At 62.8% G+C, this 15297-nt stretch overlaps 2 protein-coding genes across 2 annotated transcripts; one reads left to right on the forward strand and one right to left on the reverse strand.

The window, feature by feature from the left end:
* Positions 1 to 1813: 1813 nt before the first annotated feature.
* Positions 1814 to 10408, reverse strand: UBE2Q1 (ubiquitin conjugating enzyme E2 Q1; the record flags this gene model as incomplete). The annotated part of the gene is made up of 13 exons (XM_084276846.1): positions 1814 to 2237; positions 3039 to 3105; positions 3241 to 3336; positions 3501 to 3549; positions 3869 to 3927; positions 4023 to 4113; positions 4656 to 4716; positions 5524 to 5608; positions 6177 to 6317; positions 8035 to 8085; positions 8425 to 8529; positions 8814 to 8918; positions 10121 to 10408. The coding sequence occupies 13 exons, from the start codon at positions 10406 to 10408 to the stop codon at positions 2206 to 2208; spliced, it is 1230 nt and encodes a 409-aa protein (XP_084132972.1). The 3' UTR covers positions 1814 to 2205.
* Positions 10409 to 11774: 1366 nt separating this feature from the next.
* Positions 11775 to 14959, forward strand: CHRNB2 (cholinergic receptor nicotinic beta 2 subunit; the record flags this gene model as incomplete). The annotated part of the gene is made up of 6 exons (XM_084276745.1): positions 11775 to 11817; positions 12492 to 12637; positions 12745 to 12789; positions 13088 to 13197; positions 13317 to 14277; positions 14789 to 14959. 6 exons carry the CDS (start codon positions 11775 to 11777, stop codon positions 14957 to 14959), a joined length of 1476 nt encoding a protein of 491 aa, XP_084132871.1.
* Positions 14960 to 15297: the final 338 nt, after the last annotated feature.

Below are 15297 nucleotides of genomic sequence, written 5' to 3' on the forward strand. Positions count from 1 at the left end.
CCGGCGCCCAAACCGGCGCTGGGCTCTTGGCTGGTTTCAGCTTCACCCCCTGCAAGCCGAGGACAAACTCCGTGTCCCCAGCAGCGAACTCGGGTGCTGGTTCCTCTGCGGGTTTGACTCTCCCCTTCCCCTTGTCCAACCAGCAGGACGGACCCGCAGGCAGCACCAGCACCAGCCCCACATCTCCTTGAGGAAACCTCTCCCCGTGGCTGTGCTCTGCCAGATCCCACAGGGAAAGGCTGTGGGAGCATCCCCAGCAGCACAGATGGCTCTGGGCACCTCCTTCCCAGAGAAGCCAAACTGGGAGCTGAGCTGGTGACGAGCGCTGAGCCCGGCTGGGAGCGGGACGGATCCTGACACACCGGTGGGTGACCAGATGGGACAGGCAGGCGCCTGCCAGACCCCAGCCTGTGCCATTCCTGCCACACTTCCAGCTCTAACACCTGCCCCAGCAGCAGGAGAGGGTCCTGGGTGGGGGTCCCTGGTCAACTCTTCCCCCTTCCAGGATGGAGGAGCGGGTTCTGCTCACCTCAGTGTACCCAAGCCCAGCCCAGGCACAGCTCCCACCTCACCCAGCAGCAGCACCCCACGCTGTTCAGATCCTCCCTGCACTCCTTTCTCAGTGCTAATCGATCTGAAGAGGGGAGGGGAAGCTGACCCCATCCCCACCAGCTCACAGGGCCCTGCTGGGTGCTGCTCCAGGGTCACAATCCCCCCAAAGCCTTCAGCAAAGCACTTCAAGGGGAGAGTCCTGAGCCTGGGTCCTGCAGGCTCCAGCAGCAAGCAGAGCAGCCCCCACTAATCCTTCTCCTCCAGCCTCTTTCTTCTTCCAAGGCCTAACAAGGAGAACAGCTGCTGGAGGAGATAATGGGCTTCTTCTGAGGCCCTTTGATTTTTTTCTAACCACTTTTATTCAAACACAGTGAATTAATAGCCATGGTTGGGCTTTGACACACTTAATGAGTCAGCTCTGCCCTCCAGCAGAGGACACAGCAGAAGTTAGAGGAGTTCCAACACCCAAATCTCCTTCCAGCAGCACTTGGCTGAAGCAACAAGCAAGTGATGGGAGGAAAACCTTCCAGGCAGGGCTGGGGATCAGCAGGAATGAGGGTTTGAGGAGGAAAAATAAAGTAAAACCCCCTGGAATGAGGTCACTGAAGGAGGGTGAAGGCAGCAATCACACCCTGTGCTCTGGCTTTGGCCCCAAGGGCTCAGCAACCATCTCTGTCCCCTTCCACATCAGCAATGGGGCAAAGGGAGAGCAGCTCTGGGTCTGGCACAGCTGAGCCCATCTCATCCTGACTCCTCAGCAAGCAGGATGTGGAGAGGTTTGGGGTGAGAGCCAGCACCCCTGGGTGGCACAGATGCACCCCTCATCCAGGGCAGGAGACTGGGAGGCTGAACACATCTTCCCCTCTGCTTCCAGGGTGCAAGGTGGTGGGGGTTGTGTAGAGAAGAGCCTGTTCTTGGTCTGGGAGAGAAAGGGCAGGAGCCACAGTCCTTTGTTATCCAAAATAAAAGAAAAAGCAAAAAAAGGGGTTTTTTTTCCTCTTCCAAAGCAGCTGTTCCAGAGCGTCTGTCAGCACCAAGAGCCCTGGGCTGCTCCTGCACCCCAAACTCTCTCAACAGCCCCTCAACTCCTCATCCACCTCCCCGGGGATGAAGACAAAGGGTTTATTTCCTCCCTGCTGCTGCCAGCACAAGGTACAATCCACCCAGGAGCAGCTCAGGGGGGGGCAAAAAAAAAGGGGAGAAAAAGATGATTTAAACCCAAAAGATGATGTCAGACCAGCACCTTTCAAATTAACAAACTGTAATTTGGTTTTTTTTTTTTCTCCAAAGATACATTTTCCATACACATCCATCATACACTGTAACAAAAAAAAGCAGTGTACATGAAATAAGAAAATAAATTAAATCCATAGCATAGGTAAAGGAGGATGCTCTAGACTGGAGTAGAGTCGAAAGTTTCCAGCGATACAAGAGGCTCAAAGGCTTTGTTTTAACAAGAATGCCTGCTAACAAGGGTCCAGCAAGTGTTTTAGGTCAGTCCAACTGTTTAAAACAGTTTTTATTTAGAGTTTTTTTAAACAGCCGTTATTGTCCTGCAACAGGCAGAGCTATTTTACATCCTGGGAAAGAGCCAAGAGGCGTGAAGATCCAAGTAGAGCATCCGAGAGGAGAAGCAGAGCGGTCCTGGGTTAGTCAGCCATCCTCCTTGGGTGGTGTGTACCAGCCTGAAGTGAGGAGAGATCCGTGAGGGAGGCAGGTTCCATGGGGAAGGTCAAGTTGGAAGCGGCAGCACAAGTGGATCAAATCAGAGAATCCCAGGCTGGGCTGGGCTGGGAGGGACCCCAAGGGTCCCAGAGCTCCAATCCCCTGCCACAGGCAGGGACACCAACCTCCAGGCCTGGAGCTACACAAGGTTGCCCAGGGCCCCAGCCAACCTGGCCTGGAACACCCCCAGGGACGGGGCACCCACCCCCTCTCTGGGCAGCCCCTTCCAGCCCCTCACCACTCTCTCTGGACAGAACTTCCCCCCAATCTCTCCTCTCACCCTTCCCTCCTCCAGCTTCACCCCATCCCCCTTGTCCTGCCATTATCCACCCTTTAACAAGCTGATTCCCCTCCTGTTCCTCTGCTCCCTTCAGGGACTGGGGGGCTGCAGTGAGGTCCCCCCACAGCCTTCTCTTCTCCAGGCTGCCCCAGCCCAGCTCCCTCAGCCTCTCTCCATAGGGGAGCTGCTCCAGCCCTCTGAGCATCCCCGTGGCTCCTCTGAACCCTCTCCAAATCCCACTCCCAAAGGTGTCCCATCTCCTGGGTGGCCTTTTCATCCAGGTTACTTCCTGATGCCACCCAGACAACACGGCCAGAGCTCAGCAGGGAGGGGCAGAGGGCTGTTAGACAGTGGCTGCTGCTGCCACCTGTCCCCTTGCTCCAGATAATCCCTGCATTTTGGGCAGGAAAAAAACCTCCAGGAGTTTTTCTGGAGCCTGGATTAGGAATGGGAAAAGCAGTTGTTCTCCCTCAGTCCTTACCATTCTTCTCATGAATCTGAACCAGGGACTTGTAGGACTGTTGTGCTCTCGTCAGGCTGTACTGATTCTGTGAGGGGAAACCAAAGCAACGCTCAGTTCAGCTAGAGCCATCCCACACACCTTCCCCACGCAACCAGAGCACTGCTCAGCTGCCTTCATCCCTCTACAGAGTCTTCCTCAGGTTCCCTGGGTGCTTCCCTACCTTATTGGCTCCAAACTGCACTCGTGCTTTCCCCTTCACCAGCGTGGCGCTGATCTGCATGATGACCGACTCGATGGAGTACGCGCTGCTCCAGCCCTGAGGGGACAGAGTGGGACATGGTGAGGCCAACACAGGCAGGATCCCTGCCCAAGGGATGTTCTTCCTGCCTGGAAAAGCCACAGCAGGCAGCTGCCAGCCAGGATTTGGCTGCAGCAGGAATACAAAGCACAGCAGAAGCTGCCCCGAGTCGCCATACCCACCTGTTTTGTAAGTAGCTCCATGCAGATGGCACCGCCACCCAGAACATACCTTGGGGAAGGGATTGGGGATGGGGGGAGGGAAAAGAGGAAGGGAAAGGTTAACCCAAAAAGGGATGCAGCCTCACCCACCCACTGCTTGAGAGAACTCTCTCCTTAAGAGCAGATCTCAGAGGGAAACATGCCCATCTGCCACCCTGGGAGAGCGACTGCCACGTCTGATCAGGGAGATCGTGGAGACCCCAGAGAGCAGAGACAGGCCCCCAGTCACTTACCCCCCTGACAGCACCCCAGAGAGCAGAGACAGGCCCCCAGTCACTTACCCCCCTGACAGCACCCCAGAAAGCAGAGACAGGCCCCCAGTCACTTACCCCCCTGACAGCACAGGGGACACGACCCTCACAAACGGTGGATCAAAAGGAAAGTTATCCTGGAAGGAGAGAGAGGGAAGCCAGAGCATGGAGAAACAATGATGCACTGGGGTAGGAGTATCCTGAGGAAGGGGGAGGTGTGGGGAAGCCTTACTTTAAAGGAGAAGTTTAGGAGGATGAAATCTGTTCCTTCTTTCTCTTTGAGGATCTGGAGATCATTGTGCAAAGCGCTATCCTCGTCAACCCTGCCCAAGGAAAAGCCCAGAAGGTCAGAGCTAAAGGCTGTGCACCCCTCATCAGCCCATGCTCGCTGCCAATGAACCCCAGAGCTACTGTACCTGCACAACCAGGCTGCCACGTGGGCCCAGAGGGCAGGGACAGCCACGGGCTGTCACCATTCTGCTCCTGGTTTGCAGAGAAGACCATCACACCCCTTTATTTTAATGTGCATGCTGCCAACTTAACAAGGAAAAGGCTGCCCAGCCCAAGGAGAAGGCAGCACTGGTGACTGGAGGGTGTGAAAGCTCAGGGGTTGGGTGTGATGCACCTCTTCCAGGACTCTAGGAACAGCAGACAGACTTGTAGAGCCCTCATTGTATCAGCTTTCTCTGGAGATGGCATCTCCTTTCTGATGTGGAGACAGCAAGCAAGCTGCCAAGAGAGAGGCTAACCAAGGTCTGCCCAGTGCTCCCTGCCCTGCTCACTTCCCCTCTGGCTCAGGGGGATGGGTTTTGGTCCCACTACCAAGATCCACCACAGTTGCCCCATCCCAAGCAAGGCCACCTACTTCAGGAGTTTGACGTTCCAATCATATAGGCTGTCGTTCACTAGTTCAACTGCATAGTATCCTGCAAGGCAGAGAAGAGGGGGTCACTGCCAGGGGGAAACCCCACCACCCAGATTCCCAGATCCCCACAGCACCACCTCAGGTCCCCAGAGCAGCACTTCTGCAGAAGGATCATCCCAAGGGCAGTGTTTTCCCTTGTGTTTCCCAAGTGCTCAGGAAAGGAGTAGCAGCACCATCGCCCTCAAAGCCAGACAATCCTCCCACCCACAGCACCCTCCTTGCTTCCCTCCAGCAAGAGGCAGAGATGGGAAGGTGGTTTTCACAGAATCCCAGACTGGGCTGGGTTGGGAGGGACCCCAAGGGTCCCAGAGCTCCAACCCCCTGCCACAGGCAGGGACACCAACCTCCAGGCCTGGAGCTACACAAGGTTGCCCAGGGCCCCAGCCAACCTGGCCTTGAACACCCCCAGGGATGGGGCACCCACCCCCTCTCTGGGCAGCCCCTTCCAGCCCCTCACCACTCTCTCTGGACAGAACTTCCCCCCAATCTCTCCTCTCTCCCTTCCCTCCTCCAGCTTCACTCCAGCCCCTTGTCCTGCCATTATCCACCCTTTAACAAGCTGATTCCCCTCCTGTTCCTCTGCTCCCTTCAGGGACTGGGGGGCTGCAGTGAGGTCCCCCCACACCCTTCTCTTCTCTAGGATGAACAAGTTTGGTTCATCCTGACAGAACCACAACCACCAAAGGCCAGAGATCCTCTCCCTGGCTGAGCTGAACCCCTGGGAGGCTCGTTAGGTGCCACAAGGAACGAGGAGGACGACCCTGGCAGGAGGAGTGGGGGCAGCAGCCCCCTCCCTGGCATCACTTACCGCCCTTGAAACTTGGTGATCGGTAAATATCCCTGAGCTCCTTCATTAGCCGGTCGGTGGCCTGCACAGACCCAGACACTGCACCCTGCAGTGGGAGGAGGAAAGGTGCATTGTTACCACAGTCACTGCTCCAGGAGGCAAACACCAGAGCCAGGAACCCCATCCAGCTCCTACACTAGACCTCTCCACCTCCCCCACCTCCACCTTCCCTTCAGCGACGCCCCTTGCCCCAGATTCCACCCCAGGCTGCAGCACAAACACCTCTCTGCCCTCTCACCATAGAATCCCAGACTGGTCTGGGTTGGGAGGGACCCCAAGGGTCCCAGAGCTCCAACCCCCTGCCACAGGCAGGGACACCAACTTCCAGGTCTGGAGCTACACAAGATTGCCCAGGGCCCCATCCAACCTGGCCTTGGACACCCCCAGGGACGGGGCATCACCAGCACAGGCCCATGAAAACACAACCCACCAGCCACCTCCCAAAGCAAGATGCAGCTCCTGGGAACTCCTGCCTCAGCCAGACCAGCCCCCCAAAGCCACTGCTGTACCTCTGGCTGGGGCCAGCCCCCCAGATCAAGGGCTAGCAGGGTGCCTGTGCCACTCTCACCCACTCTCTGCTCCCCCAAGCTGCCCGCCCGCCAGGTGACACGTACATTTAAGTAATCTTGCCTCTGGTTCTTTTTGATTTTCTCTAAAATGGCCAGGTTTTCCTTCCCAATGTCTTCATCCTCTGTCTTCTTCCCATCTGCTGGCTCTTCTTCTTTCATCTCATAGTGGTCCAAGTCCTCAGTGTCCTGGGGAAGGGGAGAGGAGAGATAGCACCTTTGCTCCTCCCTGCTCTGAGCACTGCTGATGGAAGCTGCCCTGAACCAGTAAGAATTCCCAGTACAACCCTCCAGCTCCAATCTGAGACACAACCAGGGCAGAAGACACAAGGCTTCAGTGAAGAATTCCCAGGCACTGGGCTCTCCACTGCCCTTCCAGTGCTGAATCCAGCAGGCAGATCAGCACACTTTCCCTTCCAGCATTTAATCAGGCTTGTTACAAGCCCTTTGTTCCCTGGATTCCTCCTTGCCAAGTCTCACTCATGTTTATAATTAGCCATTAATATTACACAGGCTTCCAAACGAGCCCCGTGTAACCCAAGGGCGCTGCGTCTCGGCACGGGGGTGGCTCCAGCAGCTGGGCCACCTTGTTCCCCCTTCACACACAAGAAACCCAAGAGGAACACGGGTTCCTGGTAGCATGAGATGACAAAAGGAATGGGTGCAGGACATGCTGCCCCTCCTCAAAAAGGGGTGATGTTTCATGGTGTGTCTGGAGGCTCTTTGGTCCGATCGGCTCTGCGCAGCACGGCCCCAACGCTCTCCCCAACCCCAGAGCAGGCTCAGCCCCTCATCCCTTCCCACAGTGATGCTCATCAGGCTGATGTGTGCAAGAACCCTGGTGTCAATCACCAGTAAAAACCAGTTGCAGCAATCAGGGCCCCCCACACAGATCCCTCCCCTGCTTTGGCACCTGCAGGGTCCACACAGCTCCGGCATCGGTATTAAACCCCCTGACCAAGCTCTTCCTTCAGCCTCTCCAGACCAGCTGCTGCTATTCTGGCTGAGCAGCGTTTTTGGAAAGGGCTTTGACATTTTTAGACCAGTCACAGAAGGGAAAAAATAGATCCTCCCAGAAAATCCCTCGAGTGGATTAACCTGCATCTCTGGAGCAGGGCACATCGGCGCCGCGCCGCTCCTCCCATGCAGCCCCAAAACCCCGAGCAAGAACCTGCTTTACACAAGCATGGAGAGCACAACGAGGTGCTGAGAGGAAGCACGAGGAGAGGCAAAGGCTGGAACTGATTTTAACAAGCTATTAACATGGTTAAAACCCCCCCAAAACTGCCAGGTTTGCTGTTAAAGCACCTGCACCCCCACCAAAGTTCCGGGGTGCTGCCGACTCGGCGCCTCTCAGCCCCAGGAGAAGAGCACGAGGCGTCGTGGAAACGTTGCCATGGAGATTGAAGATTATTCCACCCACTTCTAGAGATGTCTACACCACAAACCAAACAACTGAAGCCTTGGGGGGGGAGTGGTGGTGGTTTGCAGAGCGATATTCCCAGCCTGCAGCACCGTGCGGCTGCCTCCGCCGCTCCTGCCCGCGAGCTCAGTGACACGCTCAGCCCTCTCTCTATCTAATCCTCTCTGCTGGAGTCCCATTTGCACAGTGTCATGTCCCTGCCAGGGATGACAACCTGGAAATCAGGTTGCTCCTGAGGAGATTTTGGGGCTCTGGAGCACGGCAGGGTGAGGGGAGAGAAAGGAGCGAAGGGGGGCTTTGGGAGGCAGCAGCTATCGCCTCTCGCGGTGCTCTGTGGGTTGTGGATGTGTCATTCCCATCCACGGCTCAGGATCTGGGTTCTTGGAGCCAAGGGGAGTGTTTTTCCCTGTCTGGACTCCAGGAGTTCCTCCCAGACCCACCACCCTCTCATCTTTCAGCAGGCATCTCCCAGCACTCACTCACCTCTGGCATCTCTTCGTCTTCTTCTTCAGAGGACACCTCTTCCTGCGTGCTCTGCGGGGACAGAAGGGCAGAGATCACCCTTCCTGCCTTCCCAGCCACTCCTGCTTTCCTCCTGGACACTTCCAAGGTTCCACAGGGGTTTAGGAGCAGAACCAGGTTAAAAGTGGAGCGGTGGTAAGAACAGCCCTTTTACAGGGAGCTACACCAAGAGCACCGACGTCCCGTGGAGCAGGGGCTGGAATCCAGCCCAGGGAGAAGGATCAAGGCCTCACCCACCGTGTTGCTTCTCCTCTGGGGTTACTGGGAGGCCTCAGCCTCTCCAAGGGAACTCCAGGGAACTCATTTTACAGCTTCCAAAGTCTCCTCTTGAGTAACTCCTGAGTAACCCACCTGTTCTGCTGGCAGAGGCTGGTCCAGCATTTCAACGTCTGGATGTTGGGGCAGGTTGTAGAGTTTGCACAGGTCGGAGATTATTCGCTTCAGGTGCTGCAAAAGCTGCCAGGAGAGGAGAGAAGTGTCAGGGCAGCACAGTGACACCCCCAGAAAGCTGAGCCCCCCACACCACAGCCCTTCCCCTGGCAAGCCAAGGCCTGGGAGCAGCTCCTTTCTGTGCAGGATGCAGCAGCAGGCAAGGGGGGAAAGGTGGGAAAATGTCACAGCCCAGCATCAAACTCAAGTGGGAAGTCCAGGCTGCTCATCCCAAATTCCCTGGGCTCTCAGGAGAAGCAGTGTCCCCCCCCTGCCCTCCCGAAGCAGCCAGCCTGCCACCGTCCCCTCACCAGCGTGTTTCCTTTCCTGACTTCCACCAGCCTCTCCAGGATAGCTGCCAGGTTGGGATCATCCGACTCCACGGACCAGATCGGGGGAACAGCTGGGTAAGACTCCTGGAGAGGAGAGAGGGACGTCTGAGCCACTGCAGCTGCCCCCACCCCGCCCAGCCAGGCAGGATGGGGAGCTGCAGCCCCACGTCTTCCCTCCAGACACCCCCCAGGCCCAGGGCACAGCCAGCCCCTGCTGCGATGGCACTAAGCTGGCTCAGCTCTGAGCCCCTTCCCCACGGCCTGGGCTGGAACACGGAGCGTGGTGACACCTCAGCTGCCCCTGTGGGGCTGAGGAGGGACAGCGAGGGGACTTCACCTCACCAGCTCTGCAGGAGAAGGGTCAGGGGTGTGGGACCCAGTCACACAGGGGCAGAGGGTGAGTGGGGGTCCCAGGAGAAGCTGCTGCAGCCCCTGACAGCGTCCTGAGGTTCCCCTCTGGAAAGCCCTGGGGTTGGGGGCATGGGGGAGGGAGGCACATGGGATCATGGGGGGGTGTGTGTGTGTGGGGGGGGGATGTCTGTGCTCTGCTGCTCCCCAGACTGCAGCAGCACCAAGTCAGGACATACACCCCCCACTACGAATGGCCAGGACCCCCTAAACCCAGGCACAGAGGAGCCAGAGAGGAGGCAGCACCCTCCCCTCCCCAGGCATCACTGCCCAGGCTCCAGCACCCCCCAGAGCCCCCAGCCCAGCCCAGCCCGGGGCAGAGCATCCCACAGGGGAGGAAGGGGCCGTGAGGATGAGGAGAGCACCCTGTGCCCCCCAGAGGGCTGCCCGGCTGAGGGGAGCCCCGGGCCGCCGGGGGAGACCCGAAGGCTGCTGCGGCCGAGCCCGGCCTCAGTGCCCCCCCCCCGCCCAGGCCCAGCTCGCCCCGGGCCGCACAGAGGCTGGGCCGGTAACGGGCCCACCCGGCACGGGCTTCCCCCGGACCGACGCTGCCCAACGGTCGAACCGGGCCGGCGTAGGCCTCAGGGGCCCGGGGTGGGGTGGGGTGGGGGGTGCCTCTTGGGCACCGGGAAAAGGGCCGCGGGGCACCGGGGAAAGGGCCTCGGGGCACCGGGGAAGGGCCTCGGGGCAGCCGGGAAGGGCCTCGGGGCAGCCGGGAAGGGCCTCGGGGCAGCCGGGAAGGCCTCACGGCACCGGGGAAGGCCTCGGGGCACCGGGGAAGGCCTCGGGGCACCGGGGGCAGCTCCCACCCGCCCTCAGAGCCGCGGCCCCGGGCCGGCCAGCCCGTCCCGTCCCCTCCTCCTCCCCCGCGGCCTCACCGTGATGTTACAGTGGATACGGACGGGCCCCGGCGGCGGCCCCCGGGACGCGGAGGCCCCGGCGCGGGCCCCGGCCCCGGGGACGAACTCGCAGCTGATCTCGTCGGGACAGGCGCTGCCGATGCGGAACCGCTCGTGGCCCCGGTGGAAGATGGACTCGAGCAGCCGCAGCTCCCGCCTCAGGAGCCGCCCGGCGGGGGCCGCCGCCACCTCGGCACCGCTCCGCCCGGGTCCCCCCCCCGCCGCCGCCTGCGCCCCCGCCGCCTCCTCCGCCCCCGCCCGCTGCATCTTCCCATGGAGGGACCCGCTCCGCCGCCGCCGCCGCAGCCCCCCCCCGGGAGCCGGCCCAAGATGGCGGCGGGACGGCGCCGCTCGCCGGAACTGACCCCTCCCTCCCGCCGCTGGCGGAACGGGCGGGACCTCAACGGCCGGAAGCGGCCGCGCAACCGGGGGGGGGGAGGAGGAGGAGGAGGAGGAGGGAGCCCCGAGCCGGAAGTGACGCGAGGAATCGCCCCGGGGGAGACGAGGGGCGGGGCCATCCCACCCTCTCGCCCCGCCCCCTTCACCCCCCACCCCCGGCGGGAGGGGTCACGCGGGGTCACGGCGGGGGGGGAGGGGGGGGGGAGGGACCGGGGGGTCAGAATCCCCCCTCCCCATCCCCATCCCCTGCCGGGCTCCGTTACCCCCCCACGGTGTGTCCATCACCCCCCCGGTGTCTCCATCCCCCCTCCGCTTCCCGGGGGGGTCCCGGGGGTCAGAATCCCCCCTCTCCACCCCAGCCGGGGCTCCGTTACCCCACCCGGTGTGTCCATCACTCCTCCGGTTCCCGGCGGGGGGCTCCTGGGGGGTCAGAATCCCCCCTCCCCATCCCCGGCCGGGCTCCGTACCCCCCCCCCCGGTGTGTCCATCCCCCCTCCGGTTCCCTGGGGGGTCCTGGGGGGTCAGAATGCCCCCTCCCCACCCCCAGCCGGGGCTCCGTTATCCCCCCCGGTGTGTCCATCCCCCCCCCTCCGGTTCCCGGGGGGGGGGTCTCTGGGACACAGAATCCGCCCTCCTCATCCCCGGCTGGGGCTCCCTTACCCCCCACCCGGTGTGTCCATCCCCGCACCGGTTCCCCGGGGGGTGTCCTGGGGGGTCGGAATCCCCCCTCCCCATCCCCGGCCGGGGCTCCCTTACCCCCCCCCCCGCCGGTGTGTCCATCCCCCCCCGCACCGGTTCCCCGGGGGGTCCCGGGGACACAGAATCCCCCTCCCCATCCCCAGCCGGGGCTCCGTTACCCCCCCCCCGGTGTCTCCACACCCCCCCCCCCTCGGCTTCCCACCCCGCTGGGACCGTGCGGAGAGCGGGGGCGGCGGGGCCGGGGGGTGCCGGTGCCGTGTGTGTGTCCCACCCCCGTTCCTCCCCCCCCGCGGCGGGGCGGGGGCGGGGGGCGGCCCCCGGGGCCGGTGACGGCGGCGGTGACGGCGGCGGAGCGGGGGGCGCGGGGCGGCCCCGGCGCACAGCCCGGCACCGCCTCCCGCCCGGGGCCGCCCCGCCCGGGCCGCCGCCGCCGCCGCCGCCGGCTCCAGCACCGCGGAGAGCGCGGGCAGCACCGGGGACAGCGCCCGGGCACCGGCAGCGGCCCCGGCAGCGGCCCCGGCTGCGGCCCGTCCCCATGGCGCTGCTCCGCGTCCTCTGCCTCCTCGCCGCCCTCAGACGTAAGTGCCGGGAGCCGGGGATGGGGCGGGCACCGGTACCACCGGGGAGGGGACCGGAGCGGGCCGGGCCCCGGGGGTGCTCCTGTTGCACAGGACGGGCTGGCGACGCCCCGTAGAGACCCGGTACCGGTCGGGCCCCGGCAGCTGTCCCCGCCCGGCCCGGCGCCGCTCCCCGCCCCCCTCCATCCATCCCCCCATCCCTCCATCCCTCCATCCCCCCATCCCCCCATCCCTCCATCCCTCCCTCCATCCCTCCATCCCTCCATCCCTCCCTCCCTCCCTCCATCCCTCCATCCCCCCATCCCCGGGGCTCTGCGGTCCCCGCCGCACCGATGGGCCCCGGGGGCTCCGGCTGCCCGAACCGCTCCCCCGGGGCGCTGCCGAGGGGGGGTCGGGGAGAGGGGGGGAGAGGGGTGGGCAGAGGCAGCACCCAGCTCCAGGCCCTGCCCGGACTCCCCCACCCCGGACCTTCTCCTGCCCAACCCCCCCCCCCGTACCCCTCCCTGAGCCTCCCCACCTCCCCTCCCAACCCCCCTTTCCCACCCCGAGCGCAGCCTGTACCCGGCTGTGACCCCCACACACCCACCCTGGGGGGGTCCGGAGCCTGCCCGGGGCGGGGGGGGGAAGGGGTCCTGCCCACCCCCCGCGGGGCTCAGCCCCCCCCTGCACCCCAGGGAGCCTGGGCACGGACACAGAGGAGCGGCTGGTGGAGTATCTGCTGGACCCCGCGCGCTACAACAAGCTGATCCGGCCGGCGACCAACGGCTCCGAGCTGGTCACCGTGCAGCTGATGGTGTCGCTGGCGCAGCTCATCAGTGTGGTGAGTTGGCCGGGGCTCTGCTTCCCCATCCCCCGCCCCCCCCCCCGCAGTCCCCCCCCTTCCCATTCCCTCAGCACCCTGAGTAACCGTCCCCGCTCTCTCTGCAGCACGAGCGGGAGCAGATTATGACCACCAACGTCTGGCTGACCCAGGTGGGAGCTCTGGACCCTGCCATGGCCCTCAGCCCGCTGTGTCCACCCTGAGGACCCCCATCCATCTTTTCCTGGGACCACCCTGCACCCTCTCCTGGGTTTTCCCCCCATCCATCTTTTCCTGTGACCACCCTGCACCCTCTCCTGGGTTTTCCCCCCCATCCACCCCGCTCTGAGACACCCCCCCTGCACCCTGCTCTGGGCCATCCCATACACCCTGCGTGGGACCCCCCACATCCACCCCACCCTGAGCCCCCCCTGCCTGTGGCCAGCCCGGGCTGAGCCTGCCTGTCCACAGGAGTGGGAGGACTACCGCCTCACCTGGAAGCCAGAGGACTTTGACAACATGAAGAAGGTCCGCCTGCCCTCCAAGCACATCTGGCTGCCCGATGTGGTGCTCTACAACAAGTAGGTGCTTTTATTTCGGGAGGGGGTGGGTGGGTGGGCTGTCCGTGCCCCAACCCCATGTGGGGCTTGGGGCGGTGCCGTTGCAGGGCCAGGGCTGACAGTGAACCCCTGTGCCCCAGCGCTGACGGGATGTACGAGGTCTCCTTCTACTCCAACGCCGTCATCTCCTACGACGGCAGCATCTTCTGGCTGCCGCCGGCCATCTACAAGAGCGCCTGCAAGATCGAGGTGAAGCACTTCCCCTTCGACCAGCAGAACTGCACCATGAAGTTCCGCTCCTGGACCTACGACCGCACCGAGATCGACCTGGTGCTGAAGAGCGAGGTGGCCAGCCTGGATGACTTCACGCCCAGCGGCGAGTGGGACATCGTGGCGCTGCCAGGACGGCGCAACGAGAACCCCGACGACTCCACCTACGTGGACATCACCTACGACTTCATCATCCGGCGCAAACCCCTCTTCTACACCATCAACCTCATCATCCCCTGCATCCTCATCACCTCCCTGGCCATCCTCGTCTTCTACCTCCCGTCCGACTGCGGCGAGAAGATGACGCTCTGCATCTCCGTCCTCCTCGCCCTCACCGTCTTCCTGCTGCTCATCTCCAAGATCGTCCCACCCACCTCCCTGGACGTACCGCTGGTGGGCAAGTACCTCATGTTCACCATGGTGCTGGTGACCTTCTCCATCGTCACCAGCGTCTGCGTCCTCAACGTGCACCACCGCTCGCCCACCACGCACACCATGCCGCCCTGGGTCCGCACCCTCTTCCTCTCCAAGCTCCCGGCGCTGCTCTTCATGAAGCAGCCGCGGCAGAACTGCGCCCGCCAGCGCCTGCGCCAACGCCGGCACACCCAGGAGCGGGCTGCCACCGCCACCCTCTTCCTCCGGGCTGGAGCCCGTGCCTGTACCTGCTACGCCAACCCCGGCGCTGCCAAAGCTGAGGGGCTCAACGGCTACCGGGATCGGCAGGGGCAAGCGCCGGGCGCCGCGGGCAGCTGCGCCTGCGGGCTGGAGGAGGCGGTGGATGGGGTGCGCTTCATCGCCGACCACATGCGCAGCGAGGACGACGACCAGAGCGTGAGTCGGGTTGGGATGTGGGGTGGGCAGGGGATGTGGGGGGCATGCAGGGCTGGGGGGCTGCACCACAGGAAGGGATGGGCACCCAGGAGGGTGTCCTTGGGGTCCCCCCCCCCTGCTGCTCCTGACCGTAGCCAGAAGCAGTTGTCCCAAAACCCAGGAGGTTCCCGAGAGGCCGGACCCCACGTGGCACCATGAGGCTGCAGAATTTGGGAGAGCTGGACCCGGATGGAGCTGCAGGGCTGGGGGATGCCACGTCCCCCCCACTGCTGCCAGCTCAGCTCAGCAGGGAGATGAGTTTCCCGGTGGCAATGGGGGGGTCTGGGGTGTGTGTGTGTGTGTGTGTGAGCCCTGCAGCACCCACAGCGGGCTGGCAGGCGGCCCTGGGAGCCGCAGTGCTGAGGGAGCAGATTCAGGGCTCTGTGGAGCTGCTGAGCTCCACGTTGGAAGTAGCACAGGGGTGATTTTAGAGGCTCCAACCTGACCCAGCACCTATCCTGGCCCCACGCAGGTGAGCGAGGACTGGAAGTACGTGGCCATGGTCATCGACCGCCTCTTCTTGTGGATCTTTGTCTTCGTCTGCGTCTTCGGCACCGTCGGCATGTTCCTCCAGCCCCTCTTCCAGAACTACACCACCAACTCCCTGCTGCAGCTCGGCCAGGGCACCCCGACCTCCAAATAGTGCCCTGGAGGGGGGCAGCCACGCACCCCACCCACCCCACCAGCTGCAGGGACAGCGTGTTCAGCACCCCTCTCCCTGCTGCCAAGCCGGGGACCAGGCGTTCCTGGGGGAGATGGGAGAGCTGGGTGCTGGGCTCCAGCTGGGCTCTCCAACCAATAAATATTCACACTGGAGGGGGCTGGTTCATTTTAGTGTCGTTTCATCCCACACCATTCCCTGCAGGCAGGAGGGAACAGGATGTGGCAGGGGATGAGGTGGAGGGGGCTCAGTTCTCAGGTAGGCATGGGCTCTGGAAGAGGAAAAAATCACACTTGCTGAGGGATGGAGCGTGGGGGCAG

This window comes from Gallinula chloropus, assembly GCF_964237585.1.
Source record: "Gallinula chloropus genome assembly, chromosome: 29".
Taxonomy (NCBI): Eukaryota; Metazoa; Chordata; class Aves; order Gruiformes; family Rallidae; genus Gallinula; species Gallinula chloropus.